The following is a 17,774-nucleotide window of genomic DNA, read 5'->3' on the forward strand; positions in this document are numbered from 1 at the left end:
GGGTGCCCTATCTGTCCAATTCTGCGTCAAGCCTTACGCCTGCTTCAAGCAGGCGCAGGGTTTTGACGCAGCATTGGCCTAAAAGTGACTGAGTGAAATCTTGTAGATTTCACTCAGCCACTTTTGCGAGGCGCACCTGCCCTGGAACACCCACCCTGCGCCGGAACGCCCACATGTGGCGCAGGGCTTTACAACGTGACGCATCTGCCTAGATGCGTCACGTTGTAAATGGGTCGCAGGGATGCGCCACGTTTACGCCGCCGTTGCGTGATGCAAACCAACATAAATCTGCCCTATAATTCTTTCGGAGGGCCTTCTTTGAGCCTTTCACTTCAAAGATCCATCCTCCACATCTCCTCCACTGAAAGGAGGCCCAGCCCGAGGGATACATTTTTAGCACATAGCAATAAGCCATGTTTACAGGAAAAACACTTTTTTGAATCCGGGGCCTGGAAAATCAGAAAATTGATCAGTATGCCGCCTACTAAGTCAGGAGTAAGTCACAACTGCTCACAGACCAACTTTGTTAATCTGGACCTTAATGAGTGTAACCTCACACATTTGTAATTAGTGCAAACAAGTTATTGGGCAAGGGCGACTCCTTTTGATTGGCTTGTTAGTTTTTCTTGCCTTTGTCTGACTTGTTAGTTTTTCTTGACTTGGACAAAGCTAGAACGTGACATGCCAGCAGGCACTGTGCAAGGGCAGCAGGGACCTTAGTTTAAAAAAGTTGCAGCATGCTTTGTGTGCCTCACTTCTGTAGAATGTCATATTTCACCCATGCATGACGTAGATGCAATGTAGAGTAACACCTGATGTATCAATATGGTGGTGGTAACCACAAGTGCAGAAGTACGCAAGGTATGCCCAGTGTTCCATATTTACATAGAAGTTTGCATTCCCAGGAGAGAGTTAGAGAGGTGATGATGTAAATGGGATGTGAATTTGATATATACTGAAACAGAAGTATTTTGTAGATATTCACACATATTTGGAATTGATTCTCCACACTTACATAATCTTCTAAACTTGTACTTGAATGATATAGGTGTAGGAAATTCAGAAAGTGTGACAGGGTGCATTAATGCACCACATATTTCACAGAGGTGCATATGAGGCAAAGGCACTTCATGAAAATGTATCTTCTATGAAAAGAATAAATAACAAAAAAATATTTTTTACTTTTACGAATTTCCTATCCAGGCATAAGCTTCACAAGGTGGAGACTCTACACATGTAGGGTTTGGGAAACAACAGAGTATGTGAATCACATACACGTACATTTGACGCCTGAGAGTTTTGTGAATCATTGAACCCCTTATTCTTCTCTACATAAGTCATGCAGACTTACAGCTTTCTTTGTGAATCAGGCCTTTATTGCTTGTAGATTCCAACTAGTGTGTCCCTGATATTTACCACATATTATGTGGTGATAAGTTACAGTGGAGGCGCCCTCGGGAGCTCATGCTTTCCTTGGCCCAGCACCGTTTAGATGTTTTCTCAAGGTGACATATAATAGATTTTGAAGATGAAATAAGGTTTAACTATTGGAAACCCCACTTGGAGCTGCTACACGGTAGATTTCTAGGGTGCTAGCAGAAGCATATGTTCTTTTCTTGGGAGAATAATAAAAGACAATACAATGTTTTAGCTGCTTTATAGATGTTTCTTAGTGTATAGAGCACAAAAACAAGGCTGGGAGAGGATTTCTGCCAAGCACATTTGAGAGATTGAAGTGTTTTGATATGAACTTGATGTACCATTTCTGAGCACTCTGAGCCCAAAAAAACACAATATTTTTTTAAAATGGAAGAAAATATAGACCTTTAGAGTGAGCACTGTACATCAAGGGGGGTGTGCAGCCCTAGATCTGAGGGCACGTGTCCCGGGCTACTCTGAGCCAGCCACCAAAATCCTTATATAGATTGATGGCAGAAATGTTTACTTTATGACAGTATTGATCTCTAGCACTGTTGACTCATTCATTTCAGCATGCTTCTGCAGTATATCTTGAGGGCTTAATACATTTGGCAGACTCATTTTCTCTGGTACAAACTGCTCCAGGCATGAGGCTGGAGAGTATACACTCTCACCTCTAGTTCATCACAGCAAGCTTTAGAACTTTAACCCACCCCACAACTCAACGTTCACAGCCTTCATGTGTGTGCAGTGATGCATTTTGTATCACACAGACTGAGCTGTAGAAAGGAGCTATGTGGTCCAGAGGCGCACATCATGTGCATCTTTCTTAAACCGAGTCTGACTACTGTGAGCTTGCCAGGCTGTGGGTGACTGATACAGATGACAACAAGACGATTATGGTGGCAAAGCAATACTTTTTACATTACCTGCCTGGGAGAGACACCTACCCATCTGCCATATGTTTAAATTGGCCTGCTAGTCCCCTGCAACCGGGTCCTTCCCCCATACATGTAAGGCATGGATATCGCATGTCTCTGCGTTCTTTTGTGAGTGAAGGCTGCAAACCATTTTGTAGTTGGTTCCTTTAAGTGGTAGCTAAGACGTAGGGTTGAAAAGAGGTGAGACAGCAGATGTGGATTGCAATGGTATGCTCAAAACAAATTAGCATGTATCTCAATGCATTTCGGGCATGTCACTGCCCTTCATCAGGGCGTATATCGAATGCCGACTTCCATTGGGACAGGGCGCTAGGTCCTGAGATTACGTTTATCGTTAAGGAGTATACCTACTGATGAAGGGCAATGACATGCCTGAAATGCAATGGGGATACATGCTAATTTGTTTTTACATACCATTGACGTACATGGAATATTCATCGAGAATTTGATGTCAACACATTGGAGTGTTTGTTCTGAAAAAAAATTCCATTGAAGAGAATAATGTTCATCAAAGAAAATCTATGGTATTGATTTTGAATCTTTGATAAATTGATCGAATTTTGATTTCCATTTGGAATCTGGCAGTGCACCTAAGGGACGCTTCCAGGTGTGGATAGCGTGACAGTACTTAACGTTTCTCATGCGTCTATGATCAGAAGACGATACCTTACTGCACGCCAACAAACCTTTAATTTTTGTCACTCATAAATGAACAATACACCATAAAACCTATCTTTAGGAAACAGTTGAGACCAGTAATTTCCAAATTGTGGGTCGCAAGCCGATTTTTGGTGCGTCGCTGACGTCCAGGCAATTAATAAAGATGCCTTTGAATTCTGTATTTATCATGTCACATTTGCTGCACTCCATAGACAGAGACCATGTCTTTTGATGCTTATGCTTTTTTAACAAGGAGACTGGTGTTTAGGAACTCCTCTCGCTTTGCAGTCAAGAGAAAGAAAAATAAAATAAATTATGTGACAGTTCTGCTGGGGTACATGAAGTGTGAAAGGAAAGTTGAAGGATGGAATTTTTTCCAAGCACACAACAAAATGTAACTACCGGTAAATGGACTGTATACACGCAGCAGTTAGGAAAGCAAAATGAAGCACATTTTTTGCAATTCTGAAGTGTGATGGAAACAAAGATTTTTATTAAGATCAGTACAAATCAGACACTTTCCTTGTTAATGCAAACATATAAAAATTCACTGGTACCCAAATTACACACATAATCATTTGGGTGCATCATAGCTTTATCTATAAAACTTTGTCTGTGCACATTTAGTGACCATTCAAATAGAAAATATGCTGTTTGCAAGTAACAATGCACTACCATATTATTCTTTAGTTACATTAAAAAGATCACCTGCCTCATGTCCATGAAAGCTAGGTGGGTCCTGAAAGTTTATGTACAAAAAAAGTGGGTTGTGGTTCTAAAAAGTTTAGGAAGCACTGGTTTAGACTATACTGCAGATTACCATAGTTACTAGGTACAATCAGGCCGGCACTTGTAATGCCCTCTAAGGTTAACTGTATGATTTTAGCATGCTTCCTCAGTGTGTTAGAAATAAAGTAATTTTCTTTTACAAAGTGCTGACTTGAAAGTGCTTTATTACTAATCTTCGGAGATTTTATTGAGTTATGTGTCTAACCTCTCACCATCTCCCTGGGTATGCCTTGGACTGTTTTTTTGCTTCAAGGCTCAAGTGCTAAAGGGATGTACTTGGTTCTCAGTTTTGGGGTCAGTAGTAAGATCAAGCCACAGAACAACAGTGGTAAACGGCTCTTCTTGTCCCAATTTGAGCTAAGCAACCCCCTGATAGGCCTAGGACTCTTGGAAATGTTCCCACACCCTCCATGTTAATGTAAAAGGGTGTCTTGGGTCATTGTCCTCCCTGAGGGCATGATCGGTCTGGGTTGAAGACCCTCTTGTGCTGCAGTAACATCACTCATTCTCTCCTCTCATTGCCACAGGCGGAAGTGTGTGCGGGGACAGTGGCAGAAGTCATCCAGTCTGTGGTCAATGGTGCGGACGGCTGCGTGTTTTGTTTCGGCCATGCCAAGCTCGGTGAGTATACTCTTAGATTTTATTGATGCATGGCTTGAAGTTATTAAAAACATCTACACTATGTATCATGGATGCAGATGCAATCTCAAGCACCATTGGGGGCTCGGCCCTCGTATTTTACTTGCAAATTATATTTGGTGGTTAGTACCTTACTGAAATATTTATTTATTACTATAAAATGCATAAACCAACATGTGCATTATAGAGGCAAATAAAACTGAATATAGGCCTTTATATGTTAACTGACATCATATAATAGAGTCCAAAGACTTAATATTTTATTTATTTTAAGAGCACAAAAAAGCAAGTGAATACATCCATAAAAGACAGCAAAAATTATGAGCATCTATATACTCTCAGGTGCAATAGTGTGTTTAACGTGCATAATTTACGATGACAACATGTTTTTTTTCAAGCGAAAGCCACTAAACCAAAGATGGTGGGTAGGAAATTAAATCTGTCATTTTTAAAGAAACTGAGAAAGAGCATAACAGAACCCACAAATACATGAATATTTTGAAATGTACCTAAAATCAGAACATCACTATTTATCATAAACGTGGAATGTCCTAGGCATGATTTTTTAACCGTTTTGCAATTAACGCCTTGGCATCTAATTAGAAAAGGAACAATTTTTGGATATGATGGATAGCAGGCTAAAGCCAAATAAAATTAGGAATACATTGGGAGATGTAACATGTATGCTCCTTGTTGAAAAATCAAACTGCAGCATTACATGATTATACAGGCTTTTTGTGTGCAGGATTATCCTAGAATAAGAGTTCAATTTCAGACTGGTTAGGAAGTGTTTGGTTCAAATCCAAATTCCTAAAATTCAGAATTTGAGGAAGCCTCCGTGTGGGTGCGAAAGTAGAAAAAAACTATTTAGCAATGTTTACCTGAAGTTTATATGTCTGTTGACATCTCATTCCATTATCTCAGTTTACCTTGACTGTTGTGATCAGAAATATAACTTTTTATTGAACTTGAAAGTGTCAGCAAATATCTCAACCAATATTTCTTGATCTTATGGCTTTATGGATTTTACCTACTAGTGTATTTTCTTTTTCATTTCGTGTTGAAAAATGTGTAAAAACCTATTTATTAACCCCTTCCGTGCGTTCATCGGCCAACGGCCGTCGCGAGCACTACCTCCGTAGTGCTGCATACGTCCGTTGGCTGATGCGGCCCCGCCCACTTCTTTAAACCGCCTCACCGCAGCGGATTTGCCGCTGCAGTTAAGCAGTTAATTGTGGTAATGGTATTAATGGCTGTCCCAAAATAAACTGCATCGTGATTGATTGACAAATGTGGTATGTGTAGGCGGGGATCCCTTAAGAAAAGATGCTGAGGTCTCTAATGGTGACTATAAATAGTTGGGTACTACTTCTTGACCCACTGTTAATCCACTGAGTCCTCAAAGATAGAGTTAACCACCTCAAAAAGATATCACACGGCGTAACCACAACAGACACATTAGAATGAAGAGTGATAATTCAGAAACCTTTGAAAAGCAGACCAATATGGATGGTAGAAAGATCAGGGAAATCATCCAAAAAGTTTTCACAGTGACTGATGACGGTGGCTAGCATTGCCCGTGAAATGTTTTCAAGGTTTTGGTAAAGGGGATGCATGTTTTTTATTTTGTGTAGTATATGCAGAAACATGTTAGACTTTTATCAGAAGCAGTCTGTGAGAAGGTAATAGGCCAATCAATTCACCATTACATACAAGTAGTCAAGTAGTTACAGAAAGTTGGAGAATGCCAATAATGCTGAAGTGTTGTTTAATAGAAGTACGAACTCCTCGTTTTGGAACAAAGTTAGGGGCCAGTACTAAAGGTGTGTGGTCACAGGCAACTTGGCCATGGATGACTCAATTAACAATGATGTTGCAAGAAACTTGTAATAAGCGATAGAGACTGTTATGCTGTTGTAAGAATGGTGGCCCAGTTTGTAACCCAAATTGCAGCTGCGTGGCGGTCCATGTTGGACATCAGCTATGTCTGATATTTTTCTATGCTTACACCCTGCTCAGTTGCGGCATGATTGTATGTATGAGCATGTCTTTAAATGTTATAACATGAGGAAAGCTGGCAAGCATTGGTGCCTTGTAGAAGATGGGGAAAAGGATAGTTTAGGATAGTGAATAATGGGACTGGAGTTCTCTTACAGTTGAGTCCAGAGATTGGAGGAACTGATGGTTTGAACAAAGATGATGAAATGTTCCTAGAAAAGATACGTGTTATGCCGCTTTTTGAATTGGGTCAGTGTTCCATAGCCTTGATGGCTAACTTGAGAAGCCCATTTCCTAGTCTTATTTTTCAACAAACATGACTTCTGCTGCACTGTGTTGTCAATAAAGAACTTGAAGCTCTTAGGAGGATGCATAGAATTAAGCTGGACATTTATTGTGACAGTTGCCTAGTTTGTTGCAGTCGGACTGTGGTATATGATTGCATTAATCTGGCATGCAGAACAGTTTTGTGAAGCTTAATTTAAACCCTGCTAACCATCATAAGAGTCCATCATCACCTTGTATAAAGCTAGCATGAAAACTGCATCAGGTGTGACACGATGCCTTGCTCTCCCATGTTTGCGAGCATGCAACACAAGCAGCTACCAGCCAGCACTCAATGTGGACACACAAAAAGTATCTTGGGAACTCAACACTTTGTCTTAACATCACATGTCCGGTTGCAACGAAACAACTCAATAGTGTTCTAAAAGGGGGTTGGCTTCTGCACCAGGATACGGCAGTTGTTTTTTTCTTAAAATCCGCACGCCCATGAAAATGTTTACCAAAGCGAATCCTTTTGTAGATTTGTTATGCATGGTAGTGAGGCCACTCATCATCTCTTGCTTTACAAGAAAATTGCCTCGTTTAGTCTCGCTCTTCAAAGTATTTGCACTTGGCACTTTCCTGCATACAGATGTATCTCTGCTTAGGGGCCTTGGTTTTTGTGTCATGACTTTGTTTAAAGAACAGCATAAGAATAATACTTTCATTTTCGGCACTGGGAGAATTTAACAAGGCTCGACACTCTGTGATTTGCCTGCCAAGTTTAGCTTAGCGTCAGCTCGGAGAAAGCGGGTAAAATGAGGATAGCGTAGACCTTGTGTCCTGAGATATACCTTTTCTGTCCTAGTAGAGTGAATTGTTAGCTAACAAAAGAAATGCTCTATGTCAGAAAGTGGATTATTAGTTGGGGTGGATGGTAGTCTACCACAAGTATTAATGACACTATTCTTGTTAGGTCTAGTAAAGATTTTAGTAATTTATGAGCTCAACTCCTGGTAGCTATGGCACAATTTAAGAAAATGTGTGTGTAGAGCATTTAAAAGTCCCAAAGCAGTTAAAAAGCCAAAAACATAACACAATAAAAACCACACTTCAATGTATAAAAATAGAGAATATTTAATGAATAAAAGATAATAATTCAATAAGAGGAACCAGAGATAAATGTTATGTTTTTAATTACAATAGTGCCAAAAAGCGCGAAGTGCTGATCGCTGGCAACTGCTCATTTAGACCCTGACAAAGGGAAGGTTGAAGACTGACTGCAAGGGAGCGTATGTTGGATACGAGGCCAGATTGGCTCCGATCAGAGACTTACCTGCAGATGTTGGCATTTTTGGGGAGAAAAGTAGTCATCTGCGAGTCATCGGCGGGGTAAGCTGCCTGCTGGATCAGAAGCATGACTCAATGACAGTGGGTTGCTAAAGTGCAGGGCCCCAGTGCGGAAATTGATGGTCCAGGTGCGTACATCAGCGAGGGTTGAAGTCGGTAGTCTCTGCCCAGCTCGTATTCTGCTCAATGTTGGCCCGAGATGAAGCCCTCTACATTTGGGCTTAGAAACCTTTCTGAAAGTTGGATTACCTTCAGCGGGGCTAACCGGAAAGCTGAGGCAAACCAACAATTCAACAGCTGCAGCTGCATTTGCCACCCCGGTCTCTGACAGTACTCCTGGCACAAAGTTGACAAAAGGTTTAAAAGTCCCAGCATTTTCACTTTGGGCAGGAAAAGTATATTCTCTAACCAGCAGGGGTTACAAGACATCAGGAACAGCAATTGGGTGTCCGGATTCTTACCAACAGAGGCTGCCAGCAAGGTCCAAGACAGATCTAGTTGAAACTGGTCAGCTGGGCTCTTTTAGGAAAGTAGTATTCTTGCAGCTTTTGTGACCTTATAGCTTAAAAGGAGGTAAGTCGGCTGACACTTGTGCTCCACTTCTTAGTCCTGGATACGAATGGAAGCAGGTCCAGCACTTAGTCCATTCCTCACTGGTGGAGTTCTTATCCTGTCTTCCACAGGTCCAGTCATGTTCTGAAGAAGGTGCCCAGGGGTGCCAGATTTATCCCTGGCAGTAGCCTGTCCTTGGGGTGACTCCTAGCCACACCCTGAGCAACAGGCAGAAAGTTCCCAGGAATAACTTTACCCACTTTTGCATCACTTCCTGTGTAATCTAATGCTAACAATCTCACAGTGCCCCTCTCTTCCTAAAATCAAGATGGCAGAACCGTTCTTCCCTTGTGCAGCACCTCTAAGCCCACCCTAGAGGTGTGGCCAGGGAATTGAGAAAACCCTCTCCTTGGTCATTCAAAACCAGTTCTAGGGCAGTTCCACTCCTCTGGGATTGGTGCCCTGCTAGCTAGAAGGACATCAGAGGGGCAGGCCCAGATGTGAGCTACATCTGCCTGTGATAGGTCAGACCCTTTTGAAGATAATTAAGTTCCTAGGCATTGCCCAGATGGTCATCTTGTCAGAAGAACAGGGCACCACCCCACATTCAAACTATTTATCTCATCTCTGAGAGACTTATAACACCTAATCACAAACTATTCAGCTCTTGGGTGACAGCTGGAAGCTCATGCAAACGGGCTTCTAGGGTCTCTAGGCCGACTACAGGTAGCTTTTAAAAGTACATTTTGTAAAATGTTTGTTACAAATCTGACTGTACCAATGAATTGGATTTTTAATACGTATTTTAAGAAGTCCACGCACTAACTTGTTATCTGGTTCCTAGGCAGAGATAACAATATTTAATTGTAACATTACCTCCCAAGACTTCCCTATGGAACAGCTAACCGTGCAACAGTGAAAATGGCTTTTAGTCTTTTTCACTGTAAGGACATGTTTTACTTTAAACGTTTACATGCCCTGTTTTTCAATACCATGCACATTGCCTTATTTGCACTTAAAGCAAACTTAGGGATGACTTATTAATATTTAAACTAACGGTTTAGTCCTGTCAGAAGTGGTTATTTTAACAGGTTGAAGTCGTAAATTAAAACCTCACAGTCAGGCTACTGGTGGCAGGTCTGCAGTCCTGTTTTGCATGAACACTTTAGTGGTGGCACAATATGTGCTGCAGTCCACTAATGGCATTTTACTTAAGGGCCCTGGGTACACTTGGTACAATATAGTAGGACTTGGGACTTATAGGTAATTTAAACATGCCAATTAGGAGTACTGCCAAATTTGACATGTTTTAGGGGCCAGAGCACATACACTGGGGCCTGGTCACCAGAGTCCCAGTTTACAGAGTGAAAAAAGCAGCATCAGTCTAAATAAAATGGGGGTGAGTTTGCAAAAAAAGACGTTTTCTAATACAGTCTGGAATTAAAATCTGTTGTTAGGTATGTGTTTATGCTAGTCAAGCATCCTTCACTTCAATTTCAATTTATAAACTTTATTCGGTTCTTAAAAAGACACCATAAAAGCACAAATACAACATACACAGGTTAAAAAACAATGTTTTAAAAAATATTTAGTCTAAAGGATATAAATGTTTAAGATTTTATATACTTAATGGGAGGGACAGGATAGTTTTAGTGAATTTAAATGTTCAATGCAATTTTTTAAGGGACAATGTCTCTGGTGGTCCTCAGTCTTGTTGCGATCCGAATGAAATTTATCGTGCAGAATAAAGTATAAGCGTCCTCTGCTTCCATTAGGAATCTCAACGCCCGTTTCGCTTGCTTAAATCTTTGCTCCTTCAGGATACCCACCAGGAACTTACGTCTTGGTATCGCGTAGAGTGGGCACAGTAGGACAAAATGAAGGGTATCCTGCGGAGATCTATGATCGCAGCCGCAGGTACCCTTCTCCTCCACTGTGCGGGTAAATCCAGATGGTACTGCAAGGATGTGATGTAGCATATTGATTCTAAATCGGGTTATGAGGTAGCGATCCTGCGCATTGTGCATGACCCTTAGATAAGGTTCCATACCTTGCTTCGGGGTAAGATTGTTGTAAGCGAGGTTGGTAGCTTTGAGCCTCTCTTTTTCTGCCCTTGTCGATTTCAGCTGTGCGAGCAAAAGTTTTTTGATCGAGGTTTTGCACTCCGGAGTTAAAGAGTCGGGGGCTAAAAAATATTCAGAGCAACCAATCTCTGTTAGCGAATCTTTAACAAATTTCAGCCAGGGGATTGCATGGCCCTTGTCTCTTTTGAGGCAATCCTCGATAATTTGTCTAGTTAGGGCCGCCTCGGGGTTAGTCCATACCTTCACCCAAGCCAGAAGGGGTTTAATTTTAATTTTATCCTCCAGGAAGAGTTCTCCCAGCTCTTCGTGTATGATGTGGGCCGAGACACTCTGTGGGACTTTTAGTATTCTTCGTAGGAATTTATTTTCTTCCGTCTGGAGTGGCTGGATTTTATTCCCCAAAAAGCCCCACACTTCCGCTCCATAGCTTACTTTTGCACAGCAAATGGATCTGTATAAAGTCATGATTTGTTCCGGGGACCATTTCCCTAGTCTCTTCCCGAACCCCATAATTGCTCCTACTGCGGCCGCCAGTTTGGTCGAGTGTTTCTCAATCAGGGGTTTAAACGATAGGTCGTGGTCGAATAATACCCCCAGATATGTGAAGGACTTGACCTGGTCTATTTTGTGTGTCCCGATGTTATAAGAAAAAGATCCTTTTGTAAGTTTCCCTGATGTCATGATGAAGGACTTTTCCAGGTTTGTTGCCAGGTCCAGTTTGTCCATAAATTTGACGAACCCATCGATTAATCTTTGTAGACCCAGAGGTGTTCTCGAGAGCAAAACCGCGTCATCGGCATAAAGTAGTACAGGTACTGCTCGATGACCGATTTGGGGTGAGTCAACCTTAAGTTTAAGAAGGTCCTGTTCCAATGCGTTGATATAAATGGAGAAAAGAAATGGGGCGAGGATACACCCCTGTCTTACTCCGCTATTGCAACTAAAGGAGTCGGTCTTTTTTCCTTCCTGACTGTATCTCACGCATGCTGAGGTGTTACGATGTAAATTTTGTAGGGTATCAACTAGGGAGTGGTCCACGCCTAGATCCATTAGCATGGCCCAGAGTTTTTTCCTGTTTACCCGGTCGAAAGCCGCGGAGAGGTCCATGAACCCCATATGTATCGACCCCTTCCCGGCGATGGTATATTTTGCGATCAGGAGATATAAATTTAGGCATTGGTCGGTGGTGGATCTGCCTTTCCTGAAGCCATATTGGGTTTCAGATAGGATTTGGTGCTCCTCTGCCCAATCTTGCAATCTTGATAGGATGACTCGACCCAAGACCTTTGCTGTCACATCAATGAGTGAGATGGGTCGATAGCATTGGGGGTCGTCCCGATTGCCTTTTTTGTAAATAGGGACTATGGTCGCCGTTGACCAGGACTGGGGGAGGCCTACCTCCGCTGCCTCATTTAGCACCCTCGTGAGTAACGGGGCCCATAGCTCTGGTTTGCTTAGGAATAAGTCTGGTGGTATTCCGTCCGGGCCCGGCGCCTTGTTTTTGCTTAGTCCGGTTATTCCCAATTCAACCTCCTTTAAGGTGAAATTTGGTTTCGTTGGCTGATGGACCTTCAGAAACTCCTCTTGGGGTGTATGATTTGAATGGTTGTACAGACTGTGGAAGTGTTTCTGCCATTGCTCCGGCAAGATGGTATTCAAAATTTTTGGGGCGCCTTGGTCCTGAAAACATGGGGCATTGATCACTTTCCAAAAGGCAGTAGCGTCCTTTCTCTCTGCGGCGTCCCTTAAATCTACCCAGGCCTGGTTTTGTATACTCTGTTTTCGTGCCTTCACGGCTTTTTTGTATTCGGCTCTGTTCCTTGTCACCTTTATTTTGTCCCTTGGTTGGGCATGTAGGCTGTCCTTCAGGTTTTTCAGCGCCTTTGTGCATTTGGAGTCGAACCAGCGGGGATTTGAGGAGATGTTATTATTCCCTCCCTTGGTTCGAAGGGAATTATTTACTACCTGCGCGATTTCTTCAAATGCTTTCACCACCGCACCTCCCGTTACGCAGGGGTCGAGACATATGTCGATCGATACTGAGGCTTCACATAGCAGTTTTTTATAGAAACAGTTCCCATCAATTTTGGCCCATTTGATTCTTCTACCCTGGTCTACCACTCTTTCCAATGCGACCTTTCCCTTAGCCGCTGTGAAGACAAATCCTTCCATTTTGATGATCACCGGATTGTGATCGCTGAAGCTACTAGCCTCTATGAGGTGTGTGCTGATAAGTCTTTTTAGATAAGCAGAGACTAGTACAAAGTCAATATAAGAATAGCAGCCTCTGCCTTTGAATGTCGGGGTAAGTTCTCCTCTCTCATTTAAGATGGCGAGATCCATGGTATGGGCGAGATTGTTCCTTTTCATTAATCTCTCTAGGTCCCAGCCCTCTGATGAATGGGTGAAGTGTGGGCCTTTCATGATTGTACAATTTGACCAGACATTATTGGCAGGTAACAGATTTTCACAAAGGTGACAATTAAAATCTCCCATTAAAATTAAATTCATGAGTTCTGGTGTCTTGGATAAAAAGTTTAAGCAAGTCTCAAGTTCTTTTATAGCTGCTCCCTTCTCCGTTATGGCCGGTGTGTTATACCAATTCATTAACAAGAAGGTTAGGCTTGACGAAGTAAACCTTAGTACCTGAAGGTTACGTGTGACCCATTTAGTGTTGGACCAGGTACCATCAATGTCTAGATGGACATAAATCGCGAGCCCCCCGCTCGCTCTTCCTGAGGTAGCTTTTTTTGCGGGTACGAAAAAGCTTTTATAGCCCTCCATGCTATATTCGTGCGGTTCAGTAGCCCAGGTCTCTTGGAGGCACAAGATGTGGAATTTCCTTATGTAGCTGAGCCAGTCCTGAGATATGAACTTTGTCGCAAGCCCTGCGATGTTCCAGGTAGCTATAAGTAGGTTATCATATGTTGTTGCCTTGAGTATCCCTCTACCTTCTCCTTTCGGTGGTCTTAGTTGTTTGTCCTTAGTGGGTGCGACGGCCCTGCTTGGTTGCAGCCCGGGGGGGTTGACGATTTTGTTCTCATAGTATGTCCCCTCCCCTGTGCCCTGGGTACTGGTTGGTGGTATACTCCTGCCTTCTGTGGTGTTCGCAGGGTCCATGAGGTCAAGTTGACTGTGGGTTGCTCCCTCTTTATCCCCTAATGATGTAAGGTTTGGCTCGTTCCTGCTTTGATTTGATGATGGGAAGCATGTCATTCTCTGTCAGTCCACCCCTTCGAGTGTACTGAACCTGTTCCAATGGTTGTACTGCATCAATGAGGAATCATAAGTAGGAAATACTGGGAATACAGGATTTGGCCTTTGCCATTGGGGGGGGCCATATTGGAAGCCCGGGTGAGATGTTCTGTTCTGAATGAAATTCTGCCTGGGCCTTTGAGGTGCCAGGGGATAGAAATAAGATAGGTGGACCGGGTGGATTTGTGAGCGGGTATAACTCGGGGGGGCATTGCAGATGAAGTTGACTGCTGTCATGTCTCTGAAGTTCACCGTAATGATATCTCCTGCGATGGTCTTGGTGCCTTTGCCAATCCACTCGCCCCTTCTCACTGAGAGGATTTCCCCATAGATGTTTGGGGGTAAGGGCCTGTGAATTTGCAGCCACTGAGCACATTTGTTTTTTAGTTCAATTTGTGATTCTCTTTGGCCCTCCTTTAATGGGGGCACTCCAGTTAGGACAACCACAAATGGTAGTGCCTCAGGGGGGAGATTAATTGTCCGGAAGCGTGTGGCTGTTTTCTTGTCGTTGTTGGTTGCCACAGTAGGAGTGGGGAGGATCTTAGGGTCTGCCTTCGGGGTTTGGGCCTTGTTTTCTTCAAATGTTAATGAAGAGCTAGGTAAAGGTTTACTGTTACCGCTTAATGATTGATTTTTATTTTTATTTTTACCTGCTTGTGGGGTGGAGGCGGCCTTCTGTAATTCCTTAGCTCCTTTCTGCGTGACGCTGGTGTTGTTAGCATTGTTGTTTTTGGGGGCACCATTTTGCACTAGTGAGGCCTTATCTTTCGGTAGATTTGTTGTAGCGGGGGCCTTGGGGTTTGCCACGTCTCGTTCCTGCACGGGATGAGATTTCAGGTTTATCCCCTTGTTATTGACCAATGATGTTAATCTGTCTATTTTTGCTATAAGGGGCTTTAACAGTGCCGTGATGGAATGCTCTAGGTCAGATTCCAAATCCGCCACCATGTTGGTTATCCAGCATGGAATTCCTGGTGTAGGCGGGGTAATGGGTGTGACCAGATTATGGTTGCTGGACTTTACATGGCCTTTTTTCCTCCCTTGTTTGCGGCCATCCCTATGCAACGTTTTATCCTCCGTGTGTGCGTCTAAGTCCTTTGTGGTTATTTGATTGCTTAATTGTGCGCCAGGACTGTCCCTGCTGGTTTCAGCGACGGCCTGGGCACAGGGGAGGTCGGCGAAAGATGGTGGAGTTATAGGCCGGCTGGTGTAGGTCTCCTCTACCGAGTTCTCAGTTTCTTCTGACAAGTTGAGGAGTGGTTCCTGAGTGTCTTGGATGATGGTTACAGGTGGTAAAGATAATCTCCTCTCGGTATTAGCTATGGCGTCGGAAACCGCCCCTATGGTCTGTTTAAGCATTTTATCAATGGCAGTTAAGGTCGGTAGGGATGGTGGATGATCCGATTTAGCTTTTGTGCTCGATCTTAGAGTGGGCATCCTGGTCTTCTTTGCAGTTTTCCTCATTGCAGGGGGTGCTGTGTTAGATGGTAGTAGCCGGTTGTGAGATATTTGGGGGGGCACTTTTTAGGGGACTGGCCCAGCCCGGCCTCTTCTGGCCCCTGAGGGCCACAGAGGGCCCGCCCTTTGCCCGGGCTTCGCTCCGGGCGTCCCGCTCGCGTCCCGCTAGGCGGTGTTGTGCTATTCTTAAATGGGGCGTTGCGGCTGGGGGCGTGTCTTGCTGTGGGCGCGGCCGTGCACACCTGTGCAACGCGGGGACTCCTGGTCTTTGGAGTCCCTGCCCCACGCGCTCACGGTCGCCTCCCGCTGGTCTCTCTTTCTCCCGGGTGTTATTCTCTGGTGTGCCTGCAGCCTCAACCCCACGCCAGTCGCCGCGCAGCGGCACCCGCGAAGCGGGTGCTGCAAGTTGTGAATTGGCGAGCTGGCGGTCAATCCCTCCTGGGACACAGGGAGGCTGCAGGGCTAGATGGCGCTTTCCCGCTCTGCTTCTTGTTTTAATGGCGATGTCCGGAGTGACGTTCTGGTAAGGGTCTTTTTCAAAACTGAGTCCCACTGCCCTCTGGACAGGTTTGCTTTTACCGCTGATTGGCCGGCTGGGGGCGTGTCTTGCTGTGGGCGCGGCCGTGCACACCTGTGCAACGCGGGGACTCCTGGTCTTTGGAGTCCCTGCCCCACGCGCTCACGGTCGCCTCCCGCTGGTCTCTCTTTCTCCCGGGTGTTATTCTCTGGTGTGCCTGCAGCCTCAACCCCACGCCAGTCGCCGCGCAGCGGCACCCGCGAAGCGGGTGCTGCAAGTTGTGAATTGGCGAGCTGGCGGTCAATCCCTCCTGGGACACAGGGAGGCTGCAGGGCTGGATGGCGCTTTCCCGCTCTGCTTCTTGTTTTAATGGCGATGTCCGGAGTGACGTTCTGGTAAGGGTCTTTTTCAAAACTTCACTTATAATGTGACCACAGACAGACAGCCTGATTCATCAAGCCGAAATCGGCTCGCAAAGGGCCAGATTCTGAGAATCTGGCCCTTTGCGAGCGCTATTTTTGCATTTGGGATTTATCATCCCAAATGCAAAAATCGGTAATAGCGATTTCGCTATTTTGCGAGGAATTACATTTAAGGAATCTCTATTTGAGATTCCTTAAATGCAATTCATCATCCATTTAAAAATTGCGAATTCGCAATTTCGTTCCGCTATTTACCGCGAGGTCAAACCTCGTGGTAAATAGCGAAAACTTATAAAAATGCTTTTAAAAGCATTTTTCTAAGTTGCATGTTGCACACACACATGTCCTTTGGACATGTGTGTGCGCAACACCTGTTTCAATTTGCATTTAAGGGGTGCTACAGGGTGTCCTTTGGACACCCCTGGCACCCTTAAAATCGCTATCTTATTTGCGATTAGCTAATTGCTAATCGCAAATAAGGAATACTCCCCATTCATTCCTATGGGCCTTTTGGCCCATAGGAATGAATGGGGAGTTATTCCTTATTTGCGATTAGCAATTTGCTAATCGCAAATAAGGAATGTGTAGGAATCGCAATTCTTTTTGCGATTCCTACATGAATCCCGTTTTGCGAGTCTGTAATAGCGATTCTTTATGAATCGCTATTATAGACTCGCAAAACGGTCTTTGATGAATCAGGCTGTAAGTCATTGTGGGGTCTGAGCCAGCGTCAACAGTTCCCTCTTCAGTCCTTAGTTCTGCTTGAAGAGGTTCTGGCAGAAGATAGTATTGACCTCCTTAAAGTATAGCCCTACAAGTATTATGTACACAAAGTAATCTATTAGCAGGCATCATTTTTTTTAACTTACTGGTTCGCTGGCCCTTTGGTGCCATAAAGTTGCCATGCACATTGATCAACTTTTTCACATGACTGCATTTATGGGTGTTTCCTTGTTATGATAACGTTATCCTTTATTTGTGAGGACACACAATCTAGATGGACATCGTTTGTACATGGCCACCAAGACTAATAATATTTTGGGGACAATTGATGATGTTAACCCACCACATAACATGTTTTCACATGCAAGGCAGCAATCCACATTACCACAAAAAGTATGATAAGCTAGTAAGCTGTGGTTAGGTAAAATGTTAATGGAAAACCCGTGAGTATTGTTTTTGTTGTATTGTACTCACTCTGTGTAATCTGCATTCCTTTAACCTAGGGTTCTCTAAAGTCAGTCCCGGAGGGCCGGATCCATGCCAGATTTTTAGCATTTCTCATTTTAGATAAATGTATTTATCTTAAAAATCTGGCCCACCAGGACCGACTTTGTAGAACCATGCTTTAACCCATTACACACGAGGGCACCCTCTTTGAGGTAACAGTTGTTATCGTTAAATGTCTACCGTTATCCTCATTAAA

At 43.8% G+C, this 17,774-nt stretch overlaps 1 protein-coding gene across 1 annotated transcript in view; it reads left to right on the forward strand.

Annotated features, from left to right (window-relative positions):
* The window catches only part of KIF26B (kinesin family member 26B), a 589,601-nt gene that overhangs the window by 467,444 nt on the left and 104,383 nt on the right, over positions 1–17,774 (forward strand). The window contains exon 8 of the mRNA XM_086925761.1: positions 4,337–4,430. Coding sequence (XP_086781887.1) covers positions 4,337–4,430 — 94 coding nt within the window. The remainder of the gene's footprint in view (positions 1–4,336; positions 4,431–17,774) is intronic.

This window comes from Lissotriton vulgaris, chromosome 6, assembly GCF_964263255.1.
Source record: "Lissotriton vulgaris chromosome 6, aLisVul1.2, whole genome shotgun sequence".
NCBI lineage: Eukaryota > Metazoa > Chordata > Amphibia > Caudata > Salamandridae > Lissotriton > Lissotriton vulgaris.